We start from the raw sequence: 24,508 nt of genomic DNA, 5'->3' as shown, positions 1-24,508 counted from the left end.
AGGGACGGCAGTCAGTGCATGATATAGTATAACTGAAGCCATGGTCAGTTTCTTTGATACTCACCTTTCAATAGCATTTAGAGCTCACATTCCATTTAAAAATAACCTCATTTTGAAAAACAATGCTATATAAAAGCAATACATTATACACAGGCCATGAGGCAGATCATAAGAAATATCAAATAGTGATATTGCCATCATAATAGTAGTAATATTAATTAGCCGTCAACATTTTAATCTGGGAAGTAACTTGGCAAGTTTGTAGCCTGTGTTTTAGAAAGATACCTAATCTATCCTCAGTGCTCTGACATATATACTTTAACTTAAAAGTTTAACTAGTGAGAACAACTATGAGGTAATCAGTGAACAAGCTCATAATGGATTAAAGACCCTGTTGTATCATGTAGACCACAAAGGCTAATCAATACACATCAGTTTTCCTTCAATATGTCAAACTGGAATATGCTATAATTAATGTAATTTATTACCATCCATCTCTATGAAAAATTTACAAAAATATCAGTGAGTAGACTCATGGTAGGGAAGACCAAAGATTATTACATTTATGTATGTACGTTTGCATATATTTATAAATATGCATATGCATGATGTCTGTGTGTATACACATATACATATGTACACATACATATATATTTCATTCTGTTACTTTAAAACTGCTTATATTAGCAAAAGAGAGACTTTAATTACATGCATTTGTAAATTGTCAAGTTATGATCTGTACTTCATTCAGTTACTTCATAAGATTTTAGATCAAAAGATTTCCCCATAATACTTAGAGAAGATGCATGCAAAAACAAAAACAATTAGAAACAGTATCTTTGTTTTACTTTGTGAAACAGTACTGGCAAATCAGCTAGGAGAAAAGCACTCTCCCCCACTTCACACAGGAGTATACAAAGTGGATAAAAATATCTAAGATAAACTGTTGGATGCTTTGTATAGATATTTCAAAGTACCTCACATGATCCTAGGATCACGTATATACTTACTACAAAATGCTTTGGGGGCTGAAAAAGGAAATAAACACAAATGAAACCAACTGTTCATTATCAAAATAAAAGTCTTAATATTCACATAGCTATTTTCATTCAATGACCATTACAGACATAACAATCAGTTTTGCTATTCTTATTCTAAAAATAGAAAAATTCAGTATTTAGAATAAATTTACTTATTGTCCTGTCCCAGATCTGCTGAATGAAAATGGTTTCCATGCTTCACAAAATTGGCGGATGATCCGTGTTAAAAAAAAAAAGAAATCATTTTGTCTTTTAACCAAAACAATATAAAGTCAGAGAGAAAGCACCACTGCATCCAGTAAGTAAACTAGCTTCCTTATGTAGATTACATAAAGGCATATCAGGAGAGCACTTACCAGGGTCATCAGAAGGCATGTCGACTATAAGCTGGTCACTGTACTTTCCGTGTAAGCCATTAGTGCATATGGCTACTATTTGAAGCACATAACTCATATTGGGTAGTAAATTATTGAGAATAGCACCCTAAAAGAAAGATGTCAGTAATTATATAAATGTATTACTCTTTTTAAAATTTTCTTAAATGTTTATTTATTTTTGAGAAAGAGAGAGTGCGTGTGCAAGCAGGGGAGGGTGGCGGGGGTGGGGATGCAAGTTCTGAAGCAGGCTCCTGGCTCGAAGTACAAAACCCCACCTGGGGCTCAAACCCACCACCTGTGAGATCATGACCTGAGCCAAAGTCGGAGGCTCAACTGACTGAACCCCCCAGGCCTCCCAAATGTATTATTCTCATAAGAGTACTAACATAATAGACTTCTGTCAATGAAAAATATTTATATCTTATTAACCTAAGAAAAAGTTTATGCAATGTTGTTAAGTTGGATTTGTGATATCTGTGAATTATGAAGATACTGGAAAACTAGGCTTTTTTGTTGTTTAAAAAATATAGTTCTAGAAAGTTTCATTTTCAACTAGAACTCATCAGATTCATAAATGTGTACCCAAAACTACAAATTAATATTTTAGACAAATAAACATGGACTATTTGCAAAGAGCAAAATGTGAAAACACAATGAAAACACAATTTATCTCTTTATCATAACAATATATAAGCCAGGTAGTAATAGAATTATCTTCTTAATATTATTATGAAGTGAAAAATGGCAAATTTCCATAAATTATATAACATCCATGTTCACAGCGTCTCTGTTCTAAACACCTGGATTAAAAAGTTGTTACATGTTTTATCAATTTGCCCACATGATGTTCCACACCATGATAACAAAGGCAGTTTTTGTTTAAATGCAAGTTCCCAGGCCCTGCTGGACTCCAGTTGTCCAAATACATTGTCCAGTGTCTTTGACTTGCAGTGGGGCTTTCCTAAGGCCATAACCAGATAGGGTTTTCTCAACCAGACCCCAATCTATGGCCAATCCTTCCCTACCAAGGCAAAGTTTAATACTGAGATGCCCAGGTCAGAATCTGGACTTTTTAAAAAAGTTTTAATTTTAATTTCAATTAGTTAATATACGATGCTGTATTAGTTTCAGGTGTATAATGTAGTGACTCAACCATACCATACCACACTTTATTTTCTTTAATTCGTGTGCATGGGTGGGGAGGAGGAGGGAGTGGATCTTTTCCTAAAGATGATCTGACTTGTGTTAAAAAGTCCTGACACAATTAGCTTCACATCTATTACTGGGAACCTTGATGCAGTGTCTCCTACTCTATTTTCTTGTGCCGGAAGAGTATGGTGTGAGAAATGATACATGGCAGTATCAGAGCACGGAGATTCCAGATCCAATTATTTCCACAACTGTGAGATCACAGTCAACTGTTCTTCGAGACCTTTTATTTTTAAAGAGAGGCTACACTAGATGAACTCTAGTTTCTAAGTCTTCTCTACATGTCTACTCTATAATGTTGTTGTTGGCAAAGCTGTAATCTTCCTGTAATTGAAAACAAGTAAGAGCCTAGTGTATGATTCACTGTGAGTCTGGACCTAATTTAGTATTGCTTCTGTTTCCCCTCCTCCCCACTGGAGAGTTTCATACAAAGTTTAGAGCAACAATATATAATCATTTGTAAGTTCCTACCTTGAAAATTAAGCTATGGTGTTATCAACACATGAAACAATTGATCTTATAATTACCAAGTCCTGATAGCCATCTGTCAAAAATTCATGCTTGGTCTGGTCTTCTCCTTCTAACTGCTGGTACAGAACTGCGAACTTCTCAATCATGGTATCATAAACCACTCGAGGTCTCTCCCATGTAACAAGAAGGCTGGTATAATTCTCTGGGTCAGCCTGAACATTTTCTGGTTCTGAACTACAAACTTCAGAGAAAAAAAAAGTTATTGAAACAACTGTCAGCCTCGAGGATTTTAACAAACGAGACGTACTCTATGAAAATTTCTGTTTTATTTCAACAGAAGGTAAAAAGTTACACTTCTCCACTGTGAAGTTTTTGTTTCTGCCATTTTGGGTATCTGAAATACTTCTTTCCCTACCTATCTGTGTCTACCTTCCCATTCAGAAAAGGTCTAGGTCAAGTGTTGCCTCTTGTTATGCACCCTCTGATCTCTGCGGAAGTGATCTGTGTCATTTTGAATTGTCTGTTTTGTTTTAACACTACTATTGCTTTAACTGCATGTTCTCTTATATTATTCACCCCCCCCCCCCACCTCCTCCCTGAACAGGTCTTAACTCCTGTAGTACATAATAAACACAAGAACTACAGCTTTTATTTCCATATTGCTTAGATCCCTATCTGGAATATATTTGGCATACAAATTCAATTTGAGAAATAAACAAATGATAACTTCAAGTTCATGATGTTTTTATTTCTCTTGTTTGGTACCTGACAGATATGTTTAGCTCAGAAGGAGGAGAATTTAAATTATAAAAGATGGTCTATTATCAGATATTTTGTTGTTTCAAAATCCTTGAAATAATTTAAAGTTCCCTATTGAGAAAAGCATAGGAGAACAACTAAAACTATCATTTCTGAATTTTGGGGACCTGCTGACAAAAATACCACTTTGGCATTTTAAATAGATTAAGCAACTGATTTTAGGAAAATTTGTTCTGTCTGATCTGAAAAAAGTATTTTGAAAATTGTTCAGGGACTTCTTAAAATTAATTCAAGTCTATGCTGAGAATCATGCCAAAAATTTAGTCCTATCAAAAAGAGTATTTTGATATTTTCTGAAATGCACTCATAATGTGAATTTGGAATAATTACAAAGATAAAAATTATACAATTTTGTGATATTGTGCTAATGGAGCAAAGCAATAAATATAATCTCTTCATGGGTTAAATAAATTTGTAAAAGATAGAGAAAGGTCAAGCTAAAGACTGATGTGCTCACAGAATCCAAGCTTTGCTTTTGGGAAATACCTGAAGTTACAAAGCCACTAAATGAGACCATGCGGTTGACTTAAGTCACTGCCACAAAAACTCAATGAAAACATCCCAACAAGAGCATCAGAATGTGATCAAAGAAAACTTTGGTCTCTATTAGTTTGTAGTTTTGCTTGTGAACACAGGAGGGCACCCAAAACTAACAATTGACCTTGTAAATTGAAACTTCACTTTTATATACAGTATTTATAATAGGAGTTTTAGCCTATGAATGCTATGCTAGCAATGGTATGTAAATGATCCAGAAAAATATAAATATATATACTTTAAATAATGCATGTATAACTTTTATGACTTGGGAGACAAGATTATTCACTGTAAAAACTGTAATATTATTTTTTGTCTATTAAGGTTTTAGGATGGGGTGCTCCTTTGGGAATAAAAGAACAATTCTTCAAAGCCACAAATTTACGAAAAAGTATGAATTCAGAATAAGAAAATGTATTCTAATTTAATTCTACACTACACCCTCAGTGCCCTATCTAGTGACACTTCCGTACTGGCCACCAGATGGCATAAGACCATCGAATCATCTCAAAAGTGAGCTACTCACATAAACTATATCACTGGAGGAAAAGGATTGCCTCAGTCTTGCTTCTAATGAGCCCAAGTTCATTTTTAGAAGGTTGAAAGTGATTCTTGACAGTATAATCTGTATATTTTGTCCTACAAAAATCAATCCCACTTTTTAGAGAGTAGGAATGATTTAAAGTGAACTATTCTCTTCCTACAAAATGAAATTACCTTAAAACGCATTAAAGTTTTGTGCATGGACACAAAGCAAAAATCTCTTGAGAAAATATAAATTATTAGCTGCAAAATACCCAAAGGACTGCTGCCTAATTAGCGCGAAATTACTTTGGTTGAATGTCTGTGTTTATTTCGCCTTAATTGTAGAAATCAGCAGATGTTTCAAATTTTAAGAATCAGCATTAATATGAAGCAGGACTTCAAAAAGAAACTTATATTTCCTTGTCATTAAGTTTTTCTTTCTTTGCTTTCTTCTTTATAAATCTGTAAGAGCTTATAGATAATTCGCTTAATAGTTTAAACTTACATTTTAACTAGACATTTATTTTTTTAAATGTTCCTTTTGTTTATTGATAATCACAGTAGCTTAGTAATATATTATAAAGCTGCAACTAAATTTTACCTTTTAGATGCTGAAATACAGGACTTTATGGGGTAAAGATGATATACTTTAAAATGTATTCAAGTGGCAGCTGGGTGGCTCAGTCAGTTGCACATCCGACTCTTGGTTTCAGCTCAGGTCATGATCCCAGGGCTGTGTGACACAGCCCCGCATCGGGCTCTGCGGTAACAGCAAGGATTCTCTATCCTCTCTTTGCCTCTCTCCTGCTTTCTCTCTCTCTCTCTCAAGATAAATACATTTAAAAATAATAAAATAAAATGTTTTCAAGAGGAAAAACCTGTACTTCTGTATATTGTTTATTATCTTGCCAAAGGGCTGACCTTCTATAAGGTAGGAATGGATTTTTTTTTAAATTTTTTTTTCAACGTTTATTTATTTTTGGGACAGAGAGACAGAGCATGAACGGGGGAGGGGCAGAGAGAGAGGGAGACACAGAATCGGAAACAGGCTCCAGGCTCCGAGCCATCAGCCCAGAGCCCGACACGGGGCTCGAACTCACGGACCGCGAGATCGTGACCTGGCTGAAGTCGGTCGCTTAACCGACTGCGCCACCCAGGCGCCCCATGGAATGGATTTTTAAAATAACAATGTAGTTCATTCCATATACACTACTTGGTGTTCTAAAAAAAGAAAAAAAAGCAGGGTATGACCATGGAATATGTTATTAATTTGCACTAAATTTTCCAGGTTTTCTTATATTTCTTATTGAAATGGACTTACCTTATTAGAAGGCATATACTGCATAAAGCACATTATCTGGATTGAAAATCAAGAATGGTTCTCCAGATCAACATATACTCAGACATCAGATATAAGCTACCAATTGATAAAATCATGACAATAAATAATTTCCTTGTTTATGGGGAGTTCAGAACTAGACTGATGTCTCATTTTCTTCTTTAGGACTGAATCGTGTGTCTAGATTCCTTTCCAGAAGCTAAATGTGATGTGGGTCACAGTTACTGATTCTCTCAGGAATGCTGGCCAAGAAGGAGAAACTGGTTCCTGCAAACCCTTGGCCATGAGCCAAATCATGTGACAAATCTGGGGTCCATGTCAAGTCACACAGAATACAAGTAAGTGCTTCAGTACAAATGCAAGGTTGCTCATAAAGAATGATGATGTAGTTTCCTTCATAAAGCTGTTAAGTGTTCTTCCTTCAAAACTTTAAAAAAATTTTTTTAATGTTTACTTATTTTTGAGACAGAGAGAGACAGGGTGTGAGCAGGAGAGGAGCAGAGAGAGGGAGACACAGAATCGGAAGCAGGCTCCAGGCTCTGAGCTGTCAGCACAGAGCCCGACGTGGGACTCGAACTCATGAACTGCGAGATCATGACCTGAGCCGAAGTCGGACACTCAACAGACTGAGCCACCCAGGTGCCCCCAAAACTTATTTTTAACATTCAATTCTCATCTACTTGGTTCCAGGTACTCTGGACATACAACTACAGATGGTGCTGTTCCTGCCTTTAGGAAGCTCGTTCCTATGCTAACTTCTAACCTTTAATTTCAGTAAGCTATTAAACATAATGGGTGCTTTGAGTTTCTACGTCCTAGACCCCATTGACAGAAGAATGCAAAATAAACTTGTAAAAAATATGCCATGTAGACCAAGTTAGGTTGTATTTTTCAAAATTACACGTTCTTCCCACTCACAGTTGTAAAAGTTTCACAAAATTTTGGCTGATACAAAGTCATGTATTTTCTCATCACTTACATAAACTTGTATGAAGAGCAAATACCTCATACAGAGGAATGCACATTACTTGCAGAGTGAGTACCAAAGAGTGAAGTAATGAGTGTTAGAAGGAAAAAAAAAAGTGGAAAAAGAAAAGGGAAATAAACAAAGAAGGAGAAGTATAAATGACAACTCTGGCTGTGACCAGTCTCTCAGCTAAACACAAAAGCTGATGCGGATGGCTAAGGGAGACCGGACTCTTTGCCGTTCCGTGCTTAGCTTGGAAGAAGGGCAGGTGCCCTGAGGGAGACCAGCCTTAGCTCCATGGATTACGAGTACAACCACGGATGCAGGTAAAAAGACAGAGTGGTGATTCTTGGGGAGTGGCAGAGAAAATGTCGCAATTGCCTAAGATGTCACTAGACTTTACTGTTATTTCCCACTGAGTTGAAGTTTGGTGCAGTTTAACATGGCCCATGACAGAAATACTTTGTGATCCACACTGATGAATCTACCACGTTCTTGTCTGAAGTTAATGAGCCTCACTTCAAAAAATATCGAGACAGGTATTTTGATGACTTTGTTGTGAGGAGCTCAAAGATTTATAGACTTAGAAGACAACCAGTATTAAGGTCATCATTTCCCCTCAGAGGGCAGCAGATCTTAATAAAACAAATGTAAACATGCCCACAAATGTTAAAAATAGTAATTAGAAATTATCCCCCACTGATTTGTACTTCTCAATGATTGCATCGCTTACTTTAGATAAGTGGCCAAAAGGAATCTTTCAGATTCTGCTTAATTCAGTCAGTCTTTTACAGGGACACACTGTAACTCCATCAACCGTTCGATTTGTAATATATAACCTTCTAAGAAGTAAATAATCTTCAGGTCACGTTTCTGCATACAGTTGGAGTGCAGTGTTAACGTACACATGCCCTTAATGAATGCTATTTAAAACTACTGACCTTCAAGAAGATGAGTCTAGTGATGTTTAATTCATCACATTTTCCAGGAAATTACAGAAAATTTCTCATAGCTCAAATGCAATATTAAGCTATAAGGACACTCCTTTCATGCAAACCTACCTTGAAAAGCATTTTATACTGTATTATTAAAGAAACTTTGCACTGAATATATTGCAAGGCTAGCAAATGAGATCTGAAGTGTATTTATGATTTTATTCAACAAAAGTCTTAAACATGGGAAACTTGAATAGCACCCCATACTTGTGATAGTTTGTCCTCATATGTATGTGCACATACACACAAGAGTGTGCATACACACACATTACAATAGTAGTAGCTTTCAGTCTGGGACACATGTTCAAGAGACTGTGTTTCTTTGCAAACATTAGCCCATTTAAACCTCACAACAAGGTGGCCCTTCTAACTCATGTTATAGGTGAAGTAACTTGACCATTTTCATATAACTAATAAGTACTGGCACTGAGGTTTAATACCAAGTCTATGGACTTTAAAGCCCAAGATTTTCCCCACTGTACTCCAGAACGCCCCTGCTTCTTAGTGGGAGAGTCCTGCTAGTGGGATAAGAAGGCAGCAAGAAAGCATCTGGTGTCTGGAAAGCATGGGATAAAGTTGAACTTCACCTACATTATACTTTTGCTGGGTTCATACAGTTATTCACACATATTCCTCCTTATCTAAAAGACAGTTTTTACTAACTCCTTCAAGGTTCTATTAAATTCTGTGATTCTTAGAAGAGTCAGTGTCCATTCCATGATGCCAAAAAGAAACGCCTCTAATAAATGGCTACTCTACATAAAAATGCAAAACTAAAGGACTGAAGTTCTGGTAAACTATGCATTCATTCACAAACATTTATTGAGTTCCTGCTATGAATGCAAAAATGAATAACGCTTGATCCCTACCCTCAAGGAGTTTACATAGATATACAGACCTTATGTGATTTTTGCAATTGTTGGCAATGTTTTGTGCAAAATACACTTTTCTACAACGTGTTTACTGAAAACTGACAACTTCAGGCCACCCTTTACTTCTGTCTTGGTCAAAAGGATGATGCTAGATGTTTATAGCACCAAAATATATAAATATAACCTGAGTGTCCGAAATTGAGGAACAGGTTTAGTAAGTTGTTGTAAGTATACAGTGGAATACTACACAAAATTAAGAATGGTGCATTAATGATATATTTGTACCACTGAGTAAAATAAAATCAACAAACATATATGTAGTATAGTCCCCTTTTTGTGAGATATAATAATATATATTTAATTTAAGCCAAAAGCCTGGAGAGATATTCACCAAAGCCCTATAGTGGTTATCCCTGGACTGTGACATTATATGGAAATTTATTTTTTTCCTGTGTGCTTATCTGTGTTTTCTGCCTTTTTAATAATGTTCATGTAATATTGAACTTTTATTAAAAAATAAAAAATCTCCAGATTAAATTTAATAAAGATTAAATCCTGGATATAAATGTAATCCTCAATTTTTATTTTCAAATTCAGAAAGTTGAAGGGGGATAGTGTGTGTACTAAGAAGAAAACCAGGGCACCTGGGTGGCTCAGTCCATCAAGAATCTGACTCTTGATATCAGCCTAGGTTGTGATCTTGTAGTCATGAGATCAAGCTAAGCAGACCCTACTTGGGATTCTCTCCCTCTCTCTCTCTGCTCGCCCCCCCCCCCCTTAAATACATAAATAAACTTAAAAAAAGAAGAAAACCATCACAGGAATATGCACATGGCAAATGATAGTGTTTACTGAATGCAAAACATTCATGATGGAAAAATTAAGAATTTGATCACTCAAGTTTTTGAAAAAAGCCAACGCTATTTTTTTAACATTTTAATTTTTAAAATTTTTATTAATTTTTAATTTGAGAGAGAGAGAGAGGCAGAGAGACAAAGGGAGAGAGAGAATCTTAAGCAGGCTCCACACCCAGCTTGAGCCTGATGTGGGGCTTCATTCCATGACCCTGGGATCGTGACCTGAGCCAAAATCAACAGTCAGGTGCTCGACCACTTGAGCTACCCTGACGCCCCAACCCAATGCTATTTTTAAAAAAGTTTCATGTCATTAAGAATCAGTTTTTATTATAAAATTTCATCATAAATTATGTATGCAGAAATTATGTTCCCTTATAAAGCACAGCAGAACAAACTGGAAGGCTTTAGAATGAGATGTGTTCAAATACTGACTCCAGCCCTTTATGGTGCTGTGAACTTGGGCAAGCCACTTAACATCAGCCTCCAAAACTGTAAAATGAGAAAAAAAAAGCCAACTTCATGATGGTGTTGGGAGGCTGAAATCAAATCCATATGGTTCAATGCCTGGTTGAACACACTGGTCCACACAGTACATGGTAGTTATTACTGTTTTTGTTATTCAAAACAAATAGCCTTTGTTTTAGCCTTCATCACTTAACTGTGAAATGAACAATATCTGACACTGAATTGGAACTACATTTGGTTTATACTTAAACAGGGCAAAAGGCACTCATCAAGCACAACCACTCAGTTTTATTGTATGAAAATGGATTCTTTCCATCATTCGGTATTTGGTGAATGAGAACTTTACTTTAGCCCAGCAATGGAGGTAAAGACTAGTTACTTCTTTCACGGGCTCAGAGTCCAATGGGGGAGATGAATAAGTAAACAGACAATGGTCATACTGTGGCAACTACTGTGTACTTTGGATGCGCAGAACACAGGAGCACTTGGGCATATGACACACCTCCAGATGAGCGTCATTGATTTGTACTTTATGACTATGGCACCTTCACGAGTGCACAGTCCTATGCCAGGGCCACAGGCAGACTTGATGAGGATGGAGATAGAGGCAGGGATGGTTCCCCCGTGGATGCAAAGTCTGCTTGAGTCTTGAAGAATGAGGAGGAGAGAAACAAGTGAAACAGCAGGGAGGAACATGCCAGGGCAAGGAAACAGCATGTAAAATGTAACCTCGGAGAATGTGACCTTCCTTTCTTCAGGGGATGTAACCTCGGAGAACGTGGTCTTGCTTCTTCAGGGGATGTAACCTCGGAGAACATGGCCTTCCTTTCTTCAGGGGATATGACCTTGGAGAACATAGCCTTCCTTCTTCAGGGGATGTAACCTAGCAGAATGTGGTCTTGCTTCTTCAGGGCTGTAACCTAGGAGAATGTGGCCTTCCTTTCTTCAGGGGATGTAACCTCAGAGAACATGGTCTTGCTTCTTCAGGGGATGTAACCTCGGAGAACGTGGCCTTCCTTTCTTCAGGGGATATAACCTTGGAGAACGTAGTCTTCCTTCTTCAGGGGATGTAACCTAGCAGAATGTGGTCTTGCTTCTTCAGGGGCCGTAACCTAGAAGAATGTGGCCTTCCTTTCTTCAGGGGATGTAACCTCGGAGAATGTGGTCTTCCTTTCTTCAGGGGATGTAACCTAGGAGAACATGGTCTTGCTTCTTCAGGGGATGTAACCTCAGAAAACGTGGCCTTCCTTTCTTCAGGGGATGTAACCTAGGAGAACATGGCCTTCCTTTCTTCAGGGGATGTAACCTAGGAGAACACGGCCTTCCTTTCTTCAGGGGATGTAACCTAGGAGAATGTGGCCTTCCTTTCTTCAGGGGATGTAACCTTGGAGAATGTGGCCTTACTTTCTTCAGGGGATGTAACCTCGGAGAACGTGGCCTTCCTTTCTTCAGGGGATATAACCTTGGAGAACGTAGTCTTCCTTCTTCAGGGGATGTAACCTAGCAGAATGTGGTCTTGCTTCTTCAGGGGCCGTAACCTAGAAGAATGTGGCCTTCCTTTCTTCAGGGGATGTAACCTAGGAGAACATGGTCTTGCTTCTTCAGGGGATGTAACCTCAGAAAACGTGGCCTTCCTTTCTTCAGGGGATGTAACCTAGGAGAACACGGCCTTCCTTTCTTCAGGGGATGTAACCTAGGAGAATGTGGCCTTCCTTTCTTCAGGGGATGTAACCTTGGAGAATGTGGCCTTACTTTCTTCAGGGGATGTAACCTTGGAGAACGTAGCCTTCCTTCTTCAGGGGATGTAACCTAGGAGAATGTGGCCTTCCTTTCTTCAGGGGATGTAACCTAGGAGAACATGGCCTTCCTTTCTTCAGGGGATGTAACCTAGGAGAATGTGGCCTTCCTTTCTTCAGGGGATGTAACCTAGGAGAACATGGCCTTCCTTTCTTCAGGGGATGTAACCTAGGAGAATGTGGCCTTCCTTTCTTCAGGGGATGTAACCTTGGAGAATGTGGCCTTACTTTCTTCAGGGGATGTAACCTAGGAGAACGTGGCCTTCCTTCTTCAGGGGATGTCCAAGAGTTCAGTATGAGAGAAGGAAGCTAGTGGCGGGGAGTAAACGCTAAGACTCATAAGTGCTAAACGGGACCTACCATGTAATGATGAATGGTTTTGATTTTATTCTAAAAGCAATGGAGAGCGACTGAAGAGTTTTAATAAAATACAACTGACAAAAGTACATAAGAAAAAAATCATATTTATTTAATTTGTTATGTGGTACATTATATTTTCTAAAAGGAGATGGTTAAATCTAGTTTTTTTTTTTTTTTCTAATCAATTGTCTATTATTTACCAGACAGAATGTTACAGTATTTAGTATTGCTGGTAGAAATGTAATGAGATTTCTTCCTTTGGGGGCAATTTAACTAGAAACTCATTGTCACGTTAAATGTAGCTATTCATCACTGTTGTCTTGGGCTCTATTTTGTTGTTGTTGTTAAAGGATAAGTAATTCTCACAAACAGTACATTAAAACATGTAATGTTTTTAAAAAACATGCTTTTTTAATACTAATCTTCAAAAGAAGATGATTATTAGATTAATACTTTAGATGGCCAAAAATTCATTGTACAGCTGAAATCAAAGATGGCCATGTACTTGGAAATGTTTTAAGTCCCCAAAGCAAAGGCCACGTCACCTATTTCTTTCATTAACCAGTACACTATCAGTATAAACTGAAAAGGAAAAGTCAGTAGATTCATCTGATTATGTCCTCTGGACATTTTCAAAGGCTTCTGCCTGTTGTGTCAACTTCAAAAGACACAAAGGGCACTCTGGAGACTTTCCCCCTGGAGTCCTCTCCATTGCTTGGGTCGACAAACTTCTTTTCTCCCAAAGAAGGAAACTGGGGGGAAAAACTCCCTTTGTATTCATTAATAATTCAGTGCATTTGTTTTCAGTCCCTACTTCATGCTACGCTCTTGCCTTGGAGCTGCCAACACAGACGTGAGCACCTTAATACCCAAATCACGCACCAAGACTCCACTCAAATGTCATTCCCTCGCAGAGGCTCTTGACTACCCCAACTAGAAGTGATCTCCTCAAGCTCTGCACATCACGGCTTCTTAATCATTCATTTCCTAGAGCTCTTAGCACAGGCAAACACCATGGAGTGAATTTGGAAGTGTGTATGTGGCTTTGCTATCTATTACCATGCGTTTTAAAAAAATCACTTTTGTTATTGAATCTCAGTTTTTCTCATCTGCAAAATGGGGTTATTCATGTGGGGAGGAACAGCTATTTTTAAATGCTATTTTATAAATGTGGTAATTGAGATTCAGAGAAGTTAAATGGCTTATATAAAGTGACAAAGCTAACAATCAAATATTTCTAAATATCTAAGTCTTGTATATTTTCCATTATTCCACAATTACCGCCTACAACATAAAATCTGTAAAAGTAGTAGAAAAATTATATTTCAATACATACCTGTTTCATGAATCTCTTCCTTTCCAGTGTATGAGGAAAACACCTGCCTAGAGAATTTGTATTGTTGTTCTCGAAAATTATTTTGTAAGTAGTCCATCAGCATGACATAGCCAGACTGTTGCATTGTAAGAACTTCACAAAAAACAGCCAACTGTGAAAAAGATCATTTAACATATAATTTAACATATCTGATTCAAAGGCGTCTATAAATGCTTTAAAATAGATATTCAGTAGTAAAGCTTAGAAACTAATTATTTTTAAATTGCTTTGAATGATTGCATTTGTTTGAATTTCCAAGATTACCTGGCTTTCAGAGATGCTAACTGTATCTTTAAAAATAATCCAGTCAACAGTGTCTGTGCAGGGAGGAGATGTCAATGAGCCATTGTAAGTGTAATATTTGTCAGTTGAGTTTGGCAGAAGGTTCAGCAATATGAAGGGATCTAATGCAGACTGTTTCCCTACAAAGTAACAACATATATCTCAGTTGGGATCTCAACACTGGAACTCAGCGGTTCAAAGCTTCTATGAAACAGAGACATATGGTTTGTTACAAATTTAATCGGAAATGAAATTTTAAGAATATTTTAGGTACATTTCAAAAATGGTGATAAAACCAACATATTCTGAATTTCCTTACATACACAACTACATAGGTTATACTAGTAAGATCCTGGAGAGATTATTTTACATATAAAAGATATTCAGAAATCATACAACCATCTTAACAGGTACAGTAAAATCACTTGAGAAGACTTACTACCAGTTTGCGAAAAACAACAAAACCTTATTCTGGCGAAGATTATCTTCCAAAGCCTATGACAAACATTGTATTTAAGGATGACCGATTGGGAAAGCTTTCCCCTAGAGATAAAGAATGAGACGAAAACATCCTGCTATCACCATTTCTGATTAACACTGAATTGGAGGACTGGGCCAGTGCAATAAAGAAAAAAGTCATAAAGATTGGATATGAAGAAATGATACCATCATATTTTGCAAATGCATGATTGTACATGTATGATATTGAATTTACAAACTATCAGAATTAGTAAATGCATTTAGTAAAGTCACTGCACATAAGACCCATATACAAAAATTAATTATATTGCTATGTACCAGTATGAAACAATAGAAAATGCAATTTAAACCAATATAGCTCATAATAACAACATAATATCAAATACAGATAAATCTAACAAATGATGTGAACAACATCTATATTAAAAATTATAAAACTTTCTTGAGAGAATTAGGTAAAAATTAAAATTATGGGAAATTAAAATTATGGGATATACCAAGTTCATGGGTTAAGAGTTAGTATTGTGCAGGTGTTGACTGCCCCCAAATTGATTTATGGAGTCAAAAAATCTTATCAAAATCCAAGAGGCTTTTATACACATGTGTTTTATACAGCATGTGTTTACTGACATGCTGATTTAAAAATTTAAATGGAAATGAAAAGTTAAAACAATCTTGAACAATAACAACTACTGTACGACTTTCATTACCAGGTAGGAAAACCGATTATATAAAACTATAGAAGTCATGATAGTGAAATATGCATGCAAAGACAGACAAAGGGAACAGTGAAAGAGAAAAGAGAACTCAGATCCATACATATATAGTCACTTTATGTATGTCACTTTTTTTCTTTAGGACAGGAAAAATTACTATGTAGTTGGAATGGACTGCCTTTGCAGTAAAGAGTGCTGTATCACTTGGATATCCTTACGGAAAAAAGTGAATCATGATTCCTTACTTCACATCTTAAGCACATGAGTTCTAAATAGATCTAGTAGATCTAGATTTAGTGGATCTAAATGTGAACAGGAGAGTAAAACTTTTAGAGGAAAACAGAAAATTCACTTTATAACCTTAAGGTAGGCTGAGATTTCTGAAATGGCACACAAAAATTGTTAATTATAAAGGGAAAAATGATGTACATGATAATTAAGATCTATTTATCAATATTTACCTATTTATCAATAGTCACTATTAAGGGAATAAATGGTAAGAACAAAGGGTGGAAAGTATATTTTACATATATGTTGTGTGTGTGTGTGTGTGTATGTGTGTGTATATTATACCTTTTATCCAGAATAGAGAATTCCTTTAAAAATTTAGTAGAGCTTCCCTAAGAGGCATATCTGGCCTTACAACTCTCAAACAATCCAATTATATCTGTCTCCATGAATGATCCCATTTTTGCTTTTGGACCTTTCCAACAGCACTTATCAACAGCCATTTAGCCTTTAGTGTACCTGCCCTCACTCATACAGGCAGCAATCTGCTTATCAGCAAGATCTGTGTCTAACTCATTTACCCATCCTAACTATCTAGCTCAATGCATGTACGTCCTCTGTTCTTTGTAGTAGACTTATGTCATTAAGAAGTAGCCCCTGAGACCTATTTAATCTATTCTTAGTGAGATAGCACAGCGTAGAGTAGTAGTTTTGTCAGACGAAGTAGTTAGACAGACATGACAGGAAGGGGAAGTAGGAGGATGACGATGGGAAATTGCCAGAAATCACGTGTCTCCACCCAGAGTCCACCCCATCTCCCTCAGACCAAGCCCTTGTGTGGTACACCACAGACCCATAAGCAGGAGATATGGGCTACAGGGACTGCCTTAACTTTGGAACATGTGCACTTAAGAAAGACTGTGTCATGACAAGCCCGAGAAACCAAGATGGCAGAACAGCATGCAAGTTTTTTGTGTGTCTCGCGCCCATGAAATATAGCCAGACCAACACTAAACCATCCTGCACACCTAGAAAACTGATCTGAGGATTAACACAACAATCTGCACAACCTGAACCACAGAACTCAACAGGTATGTGGCACAGAGAGGTGAACTTGGGGAGAGAGAAGCTGCAGCGGGCAGGGAACTGCTTTTGCAGGCGGAGAGAGGATGGAGATGGGGGGAGAATACTGGAAAAGCACCTCTCCCCAAAGGCAGCTGGAGAGAAAGTGGAAAAGTGGAAATAGCTACAGGGACTAAACTAAAAAGGGAGAAAGGAGAAAGGAGAGGGTTTAAATTCCATTAAGACTGTAAACAAGGGGAGCACAGAGTCTGCAGCTCTGCAGCTTGATACCTGGAGATGCTCTGCTGGGAAGGGCAAATCCCCAGGAGTGGAGTGGGGTCCGGGAGGTTCTTGGGCCACACAGGGAAAAGCGATTCCACTGCTGGAAGAACATTTGGTAGAGACTGTTGAGGCCACCTGGTCCCAGCAGACCCCAGAGAACGGTCACATTCGCTGGTGCTGGAACAAGGTCCTTAAGGGTGAAGCCTGGTGTCAGATGTGTGTTGTGATTTTCCATAATTCCTGAAATGCTGCTGCTACACTATCTCTCAAACTTTTTCTGGGGTGGGCTGGCACCTGGCTGCAGTCTCTGGGCTTCGGCAGCAGCACAGTAATGCGAACTTTCCTGTGTGTGGCTGGCATTCGGCCATTGCTCAGTGAGAGCCCCCCCCCCCCGCAGAAGGGCAGAAAGGGTCAAAGCCACAGTCCTTCAGAAGTAAGGGGCTGTGGAAAACAGCCACATCTGAGACAAAACTCAGGAGAGAGGTACTTCCTGGTGCTTGGCCACAGACAATGAAAAAGCGGGGAGTGGACAAAAGCTGAAGACAGAGGACGGGTGAGCAATTGATGATCCGGGAGAACAGAGTTCCAAAACTAGAGACTGGGTAGCTGGCTGACGCCATTTTCACCGCTCCCACGCATGCACATATGCACCTACGAGCACCACAACACAACACCCCAGTAGGCTAGCAGCACCATCTAGTGGAGAATGGAGCCGTTACACAAAGCCCCGCCCAACTGGGCCAACCTCGCTCTTCAAGAACAAAAGTCTCACCCCCTGCTTAATTTATAGACTAGAAAGCACTTCATAGTCTGACTTCTAGGGGAAAACAAAGTAATTTCAGTCCTATTTCAATCTGTTAGCAGGTCCATCTATTCAATTTTCTTTCTTTTTTTTCTCTTTTTCACTTCTTTTCTTTTTCTTGAATACAGAAAGAAAAAATTCATTTTTAATTTTTATTAAAAATATTTTTAATTTTTATTTCTATATTTTTTACTTTTGTGTAACTTTTCAAATTCAATTTTACTTGCATCATTTTATTTTAGTCTACTTCAGTGTGTTAATTTTTTCAATTTTTCAAACGATTTCCTTTTTTTTCTTTTCTTTTTTCTCTTTTTAGTTTCTTTTCTTGTTCTTGAATACAGAGGGAGAAAAACTTCATTTTTCTTTTCAATTTCTATTAAAAATGTTTTTCTTTAATTTTTATTTTTACTATATTTTTTACTTCTATGTAAACTTTTCCAAATTCTATTTTATTCCCATCATTTTATTTTAGTCTACTACAGTGGATTCACTTTTTCAAATGATTTTCTTTTCTTTTTTCTCTTGTTTTTTCAATACAGAAAGAGAAAAAATTCATTTTTATTTTTAATTTTTATTTAAAGCTTTTTAATTTTTTTTCTACTATATTCTTCAGTTTCACGTAAATTTTCTCAAATTGTATTTTACTCCCATCATTTCATTTTAGTCTACTTCAGTGTATTCAATTTTTCAGATTCTCAAAAGATTTCCTTCCCCCCCCCCCGCCCCGCCTTTTTTCTCTAATCTATCAAACCACTTTCAACATCCAGACCAAAACACACTCAGGATCTAGCATCATTTATTCATTTTTGTCTGTGTGTGTTTTCAATTTTTAAATTTTAATATTTTTTTAAATTTTAATTATTTAAATTTTAATTTTTCTACCTCATTAATTCCTTTTCTCCCTTCAAAACGACACAATGAAGGAATTCACCTCCAAAGAAACAGCATGAAGAAACAACAGCCAGGGATTTAACCAACACAGATACAAGCAAGATGTCTGAACCAGAATTTAGAATCACGATAAAAAGAATACTAGAGGCAGTTGAAAATAGATTAGAATCCCTTACTGCGGAGATAAAAGAAGTAAAAACTAGTCAGGATGAAAAAAAAAATGCTATCACTGAGCTGCAATCATGGATGGATGCCGTGGTGGCAAGGATGGATGAGGCAGAACAGAGAATCAGTGACATAGAGGACAAACTTATGGAGAATAATGAAGCAGAAAAAGAGGGAGATTAAGGCAAAAGAGCACAGTTTAAGAATTAGAGAAATCAGTGACTCATTAAAAGGAAACAACATCAGAATCATAGGGGTCCCAGAAGAGGAAGGAAGAGAAATGGGGGTAGAAGGGTTATGTGAGCAAATCATAGCGGAAAACTTTCCTAACCTGGGGAAAGACACAGACATCAAAATACAGGAAGCACAGAGGATCCCCATTAGATTCAACAAAAACCAACCATCAACAAGGCATATCATAGTCAAATTCACAAAATACGCAAGCAAGGAGAGAATCATGAAAGCAGCAACGGAAAAAAAAGTCGCTAACCTACAAGAGAAGACATATCAGGCTTGCAGCAGACCTATCCACAAAAACTTGCCAGGCCAGAAAGGAGTGGCAGGATATACTCAGTGTGCTGAATCAGAAAAATATGCAGCCAAGAATTCTTTATCCAGCAAAGCGGTCTTCAAAATAGAAGGAGAGATAAAAAGTTTCCTAGACAAACAAAAATTAAAGGAGTTGGTGACCACTAAACCAGCCTTGCAAGAAATGTTAAGGGGTACTCTCTGAGGGGAGAAAAGATGAAAAAAAACAATGTGTATATATATATATATATATATATATATATATATATATATATATATATACCAAAAGCAACAAAAGATTAGAAAGGACCAGAGAACACCACCAGAAACTCCAACTCTACAAGCATCATAATGGCAATAAATTCATATCTTTCAGTACTCACTCTAAACGTCAATGGACTCAATGCTCCAATCAAAAGACATAGGGTAACAGAATGGAAAAGAAGACAAGATCCATCTATATGCTGTTTACAAGAGACCCACTTTAGACCTAAAGACACCTTCAGACTGAAAATAAGGGGATGGAGAACCATCTATCATGCTAATAGTCAACAAAAGAAAGTCGGAGTAGCCATACTTATATCAGACAATCTAGACTTTAAAATAAAGACTGTATCAAGAGATGCAGAAAGACATTATATCATAATCAAGGGGTCTATCCACCAAGAAGACCTAACAATTGCAAACATTTATGTGCCAAATGAGAGAGCACTAAATATATAAAATCAATTACTCACAAACATAAACTCATCAATAGTAATACCATAATAGTAGGAGACTTCAACACCCCACTCACAGCAATGGACAGATCATCTAATCAAAAACCAAGGAAACAATGGCTTTGAATGACACACTGGACCAGATGGACTTGACAGATATATTCATAACATTTCATCCTAGAGCAGCAGAATATACATTCTTCTCCAGTGCACACGGAATATTCTCCAGAATAGACCACATACTGGGACACAAAAAGATCGAGATCATACCATGCATATTTGCAGACGACAACACAATGAAACTCAAAATCAACTACAAGAAAAAAATTTGGGAAGGTAACAAATACTTGGAGACCGAAGAACATCTTTCTAAAGAATGAATGGGCTAACAAAGAAGTTAAAGAGGAAATTAAAAAGTATATGGAAGTCAATGAAAATGATAACACCACAGCCAAAAACCTCTGGGATGCAGCAAAGGCAGTCATAAGAGGAAAGTATATAGCCATCCAGGCCTTCCTGAAGAAGGAAGAAAGATCTCACATACACAACCTAACCTTCCACCTTAAGAAGCTGTAAAAAGAACAGCAAATAAAACCCCAAACCAGCAGAAGAAAGAAAATAACAAAGATTAGCACAGAAATTAATGCTATGGAAACCAAAAAAACAGTAGAACAGATCAATGAAACCGGAAGCTGGTTCTTTGAAATAACTAACAAAATTGATAAACCATTAACCAGCTTGATCAAACAGAAAAAGGAAAGAACCCAAATAAATAAAATCAAGAATGAAAGAGGAGAGATCACAACCAACACAGCAGAAATACAAACAATAATAAGAGAATATTATGAGCAATTATATGCCAATAAAATGGGCAATCTGGAAGAAATGGACAAATTCCTAGAAACACATACACTACCAAAACTGAAACAGGAAGAAACAGAAAATTTGAACAGACCCATAACCAGTAAGGAAATCGAATTAGTAATCAAAAATCTCCCAAAAAACAAGAGTCCAGGGACAGATGGCTTTCCAGGGGAATTCTACCAAACATTTAAGGAAGAGTTAGCACCTATTCTCTTGAAATTGTTCCAAAAAATAGAAATGGAAGGAAAACTTCCAAACTCTTTCTATGAAGCCAGCATTACCTTGATTCCAAAACCAGACAGAGATCCCACTAAAAAGGAGAATTATAGACCAAATTCCCTGATGAACATGGACGCAAAAATCCTCAACAAGATACTAGCCAACTGGATCCAACAATACATTAAAAAAAATTATTCACCACTACCAAGTGGGATTTATACCTAGGATGCAGCGCTGGTTCAATACCTGCAAAACAGTTAACATGATTCATCACATCAGTAAAAGAAAGGACAAGAACCATATGATCCTCTCAATAGATGCAGAGAAAGCATTTGACAAAATACAGCATCCTTTCTTGATAAAAACCCTCAAGAAGGTAGGGATAGAAGGAGCATACCTCGAGATCATAAAAGCCATATATGAACGACCCAACGCTAATATCCTCAATGGGGAAAAACTGACAGCTTTCCCACTAAGGTCAGGAACAAGACAGGGATGTCCACTCTCACCACTATTATTCAACATAGTATTAGAAGTCTTAGCCTCTGCACTCAGACAACACAAAGAAATAAAAGGCATCCAAATCAGCCAGGAGGAGGTCAAATTTTCACTCTTCGCAGATGACATGATACTCTCTATATGGAAAACCCAAAAGATTCCACCAAAAACTGCTGTAATTGATTCACGACTTCAACAAAGTTGCAGGATATAAAATCAACACACAGAAATCGGTTGCATTCCTATACACCAACAATGAAGTGACAGAAAGAGAAATCAAGGAATCGATCCCATTTACAGTTGCACCAAAACCCATAAAATACCCAGGAATAAATCTAACCAAAGAGGTGAAAAATCTATACACTGAAAACTATAGAAAGTTTATGAAAGAAATTGAAGAAGACACAAAAAAATGGAAAAAGATTCCATGCTCCTGGATAGGAAGAACAAATATTGTTAAAATGTCAATACTACCCAAAGCAATCCACATATTCAATGTAATCCCTATCAAAATAACACGAGCATTCTTCACACAGCTAGAACAAATAATCCTAAAATTTGTATGGAACCAGAAAAGACCCCGAATAGCCAAAGCAATCTTGAAAAAGAAAACCAAAGCAGGAGGCATCACAATCCTGGACTTCAAGCTATGCTACAAAGTTGTAATCATCAAGACAGTATGGTACTGGCATAAGAACAGACACTCAGATCAATGGAACAGAATAGAGAACCCAGAAATGGACCCACAAATGTACGGCCAACTCATCTTTGACAAAGCAGGAAAGAACATCCCATGGAATAAAGACAGTCTCTTCAGCAAGTGGTGCTGGGAAAACTGGACAGCGACATGCAAAAAACTGAACCTGGACCACTTTCTTACACTGTACACAAAAATAAACTCAAAATGGATGAAAGACCTCAATGTAAGACAGGAAGCCATCAAAATCCTCAAGGAGAAAGCAGGCAAAAACCTCTCTGACCTTGGCTGCAGCAACTTCTTACTCAACACGTCTCCGGAGGCAAGGGAAACAAAAGCAAAAATGAACTACTGGGACCTCATCAAAATAAAAAGCTTCTGGGGCGCCTGGGTGGCGCAGTTGGTTAAGCATCCGACTTCAGCCAGGTCACGATCTCGCGGTCCGTGAGTTCGAGCCCCGCGTCGGGCTCTGGGCTGATGGCTCAGAGCCTGGAGCCTGTTTCCGATTCTGTGTCTCCCTCTCTCTCTGCCCCTCCCCCGTTCATGCTCTGTCTCTCTCTGTCCCAAAAATAAATAAACGTTGAAAAAAAAAATAAAAAATAAAATAAAAAAAATAAAAAGCTTCTGCACAGCAAAGGAAACAATCGGCAAAACTAAAAGGCAACCGACAGATTGGGAGAAGATATTTGCAAATGACATATCAGATAAAGGGTTAGTATCCAAAATCTATAAAGAACTGATCAAACTCAACACCCAAAAAACAATCCAGTGAAGAAATGGGCAAAAGACATGAAGAGACGCTTCTCCAAAGAAGACATCCAGATGACCAACTGACACATGAAAGAATGCTCAACATCACTCATCATCAGGGAAATACAAATTAATACCACAATAAGATACCACCTCACACCTGTCAGAATGGCTAACATTAACAACTCAGCAACAACAGATGTTCATGAGGATGCAGAGAAAGAGGATCTCTTTTGCACTGTTGGTGGCAATGCAAGCTGGTACAGCCACTCTGGAAAACAGTATGGAGGTTCCTCAAAAAACTAAAAATAGAACTACTCTATGACCCAGCAATTGCACTACTGGGCATTTATCCACGGGATACAGGTATGCTGTTTCGAAGAGACACATGCACCCCCCCCATGTTTATAGCAGCACTATCAACAATAGCCAAAGTATGGAAAGAGCCCAGATGTCCATCGATGGATGAATGGAAAAGGAGGTGTGGTATATATATATATATATATATATATATATATATATATATATATACAATGGAGTATTACTCGGCAATCAAAAAGAACGAAATCTTGCCATTTGCAACTACGTGGATGGAACTGGAGAGTGTTATGCTAAGTGAAATGAGTCAGTCAGAGAAAGACAAAAAATCCTATGACTTCACTCATATGAGGACTTTAAGAGACAGAACAGATGAACATAAGGGAAGGAAAACAAAAATAATATAAAAACAGGGAGGGGGACAAAATATAAGAGACTCATAAACATGGAGAACAAACTGAGGGTTATGGGGGGGTTGTGGGAGGGGGGATGGGCTAAATGGGTAAGGGGTATTAAGGAATCTACTCCTGAAATCATTGTTGCACTCTATGCTAATTTGGATGTAAATTTAAAAAAATAAAAAATTAAATTAAAAAAAAAAAGAAAGACTGTGTCACTAGCAACCTCGAGGCTATTATAATATCATAAAAGCCATATATGAACATAAACGCCATATACGAATTAAAATATCATTAGCATTGCGGTCAGGGCCCGCCCCCCCAAGGGGTTGCACTTAGGCCCTCCTGGGAAAATGACTAGGACAAACTTGCAGCAAAAGTTGGAGGGGAGGAAACCAAGGCAGTTCCAAGGGTGGAGTGAGAATGACGAGATGGGAGGGAGGGGAACAAATAACTCCTCATAAAGGAACACAATGAGGAACTCGGCGCTTTGCCACCTATCCTTGGGTCAGCCTGCTCCTCTGTCACTGGAGTGTACTATCACTTTTTGCTAAAAGAAAAAAAAAAGCCTTTGCAACATTAACTCTCTATCAGGTCTTTCAACT

General features: G+C 37.5%; 1 protein-coding gene across 5 annotated transcripts in view; it reads right to left on the bottom strand.

Annotated features, from left to right (window-relative positions):
• Positions 1-24,508, bottom strand: part of PTPRZ1 (protein tyrosine phosphatase receptor type Z1) — a 186,839-nt gene that overhangs the window by 58,050 nt on the left and 104,281 nt on the right. For all 5 annotated transcript variants that reach the window (XM_023250521.2, XM_023250522.2, XM_023250523.2 and 2 more), the window contains 4 exons: positions 14,269-14,426; positions 13,966-14,116; positions 3,154-3,338; positions 1,397-1,523 (listed from right to left, as the gene is read on the bottom strand). In XM_023250521.2, the coding sequence (XP_023106289.2) occupies positions 1,397-1,523; positions 3,154-3,338; positions 13,966-14,116; positions 14,269-14,426 (621 nt within the window). The remainder of the gene's footprint in view (positions 1-1,396; positions 1,524-3,153; positions 3,339-13,965; positions 14,117-14,268; positions 14,427-24,508) is intronic.

This window comes from Felis catus, chromosome A2 (genome assembly GCF_018350175.1).
Source record: "Felis catus isolate Fca126 chromosome A2, F.catus_Fca126_mat1.0, whole genome shotgun sequence".
NCBI classification, from domain to species: Eukaryota; Metazoa; Chordata; class Mammalia; order Carnivora; family Felidae; genus Felis; species Felis catus.
This window is presented reverse-complemented; position numbering and strand designations above follow the sequence as displayed.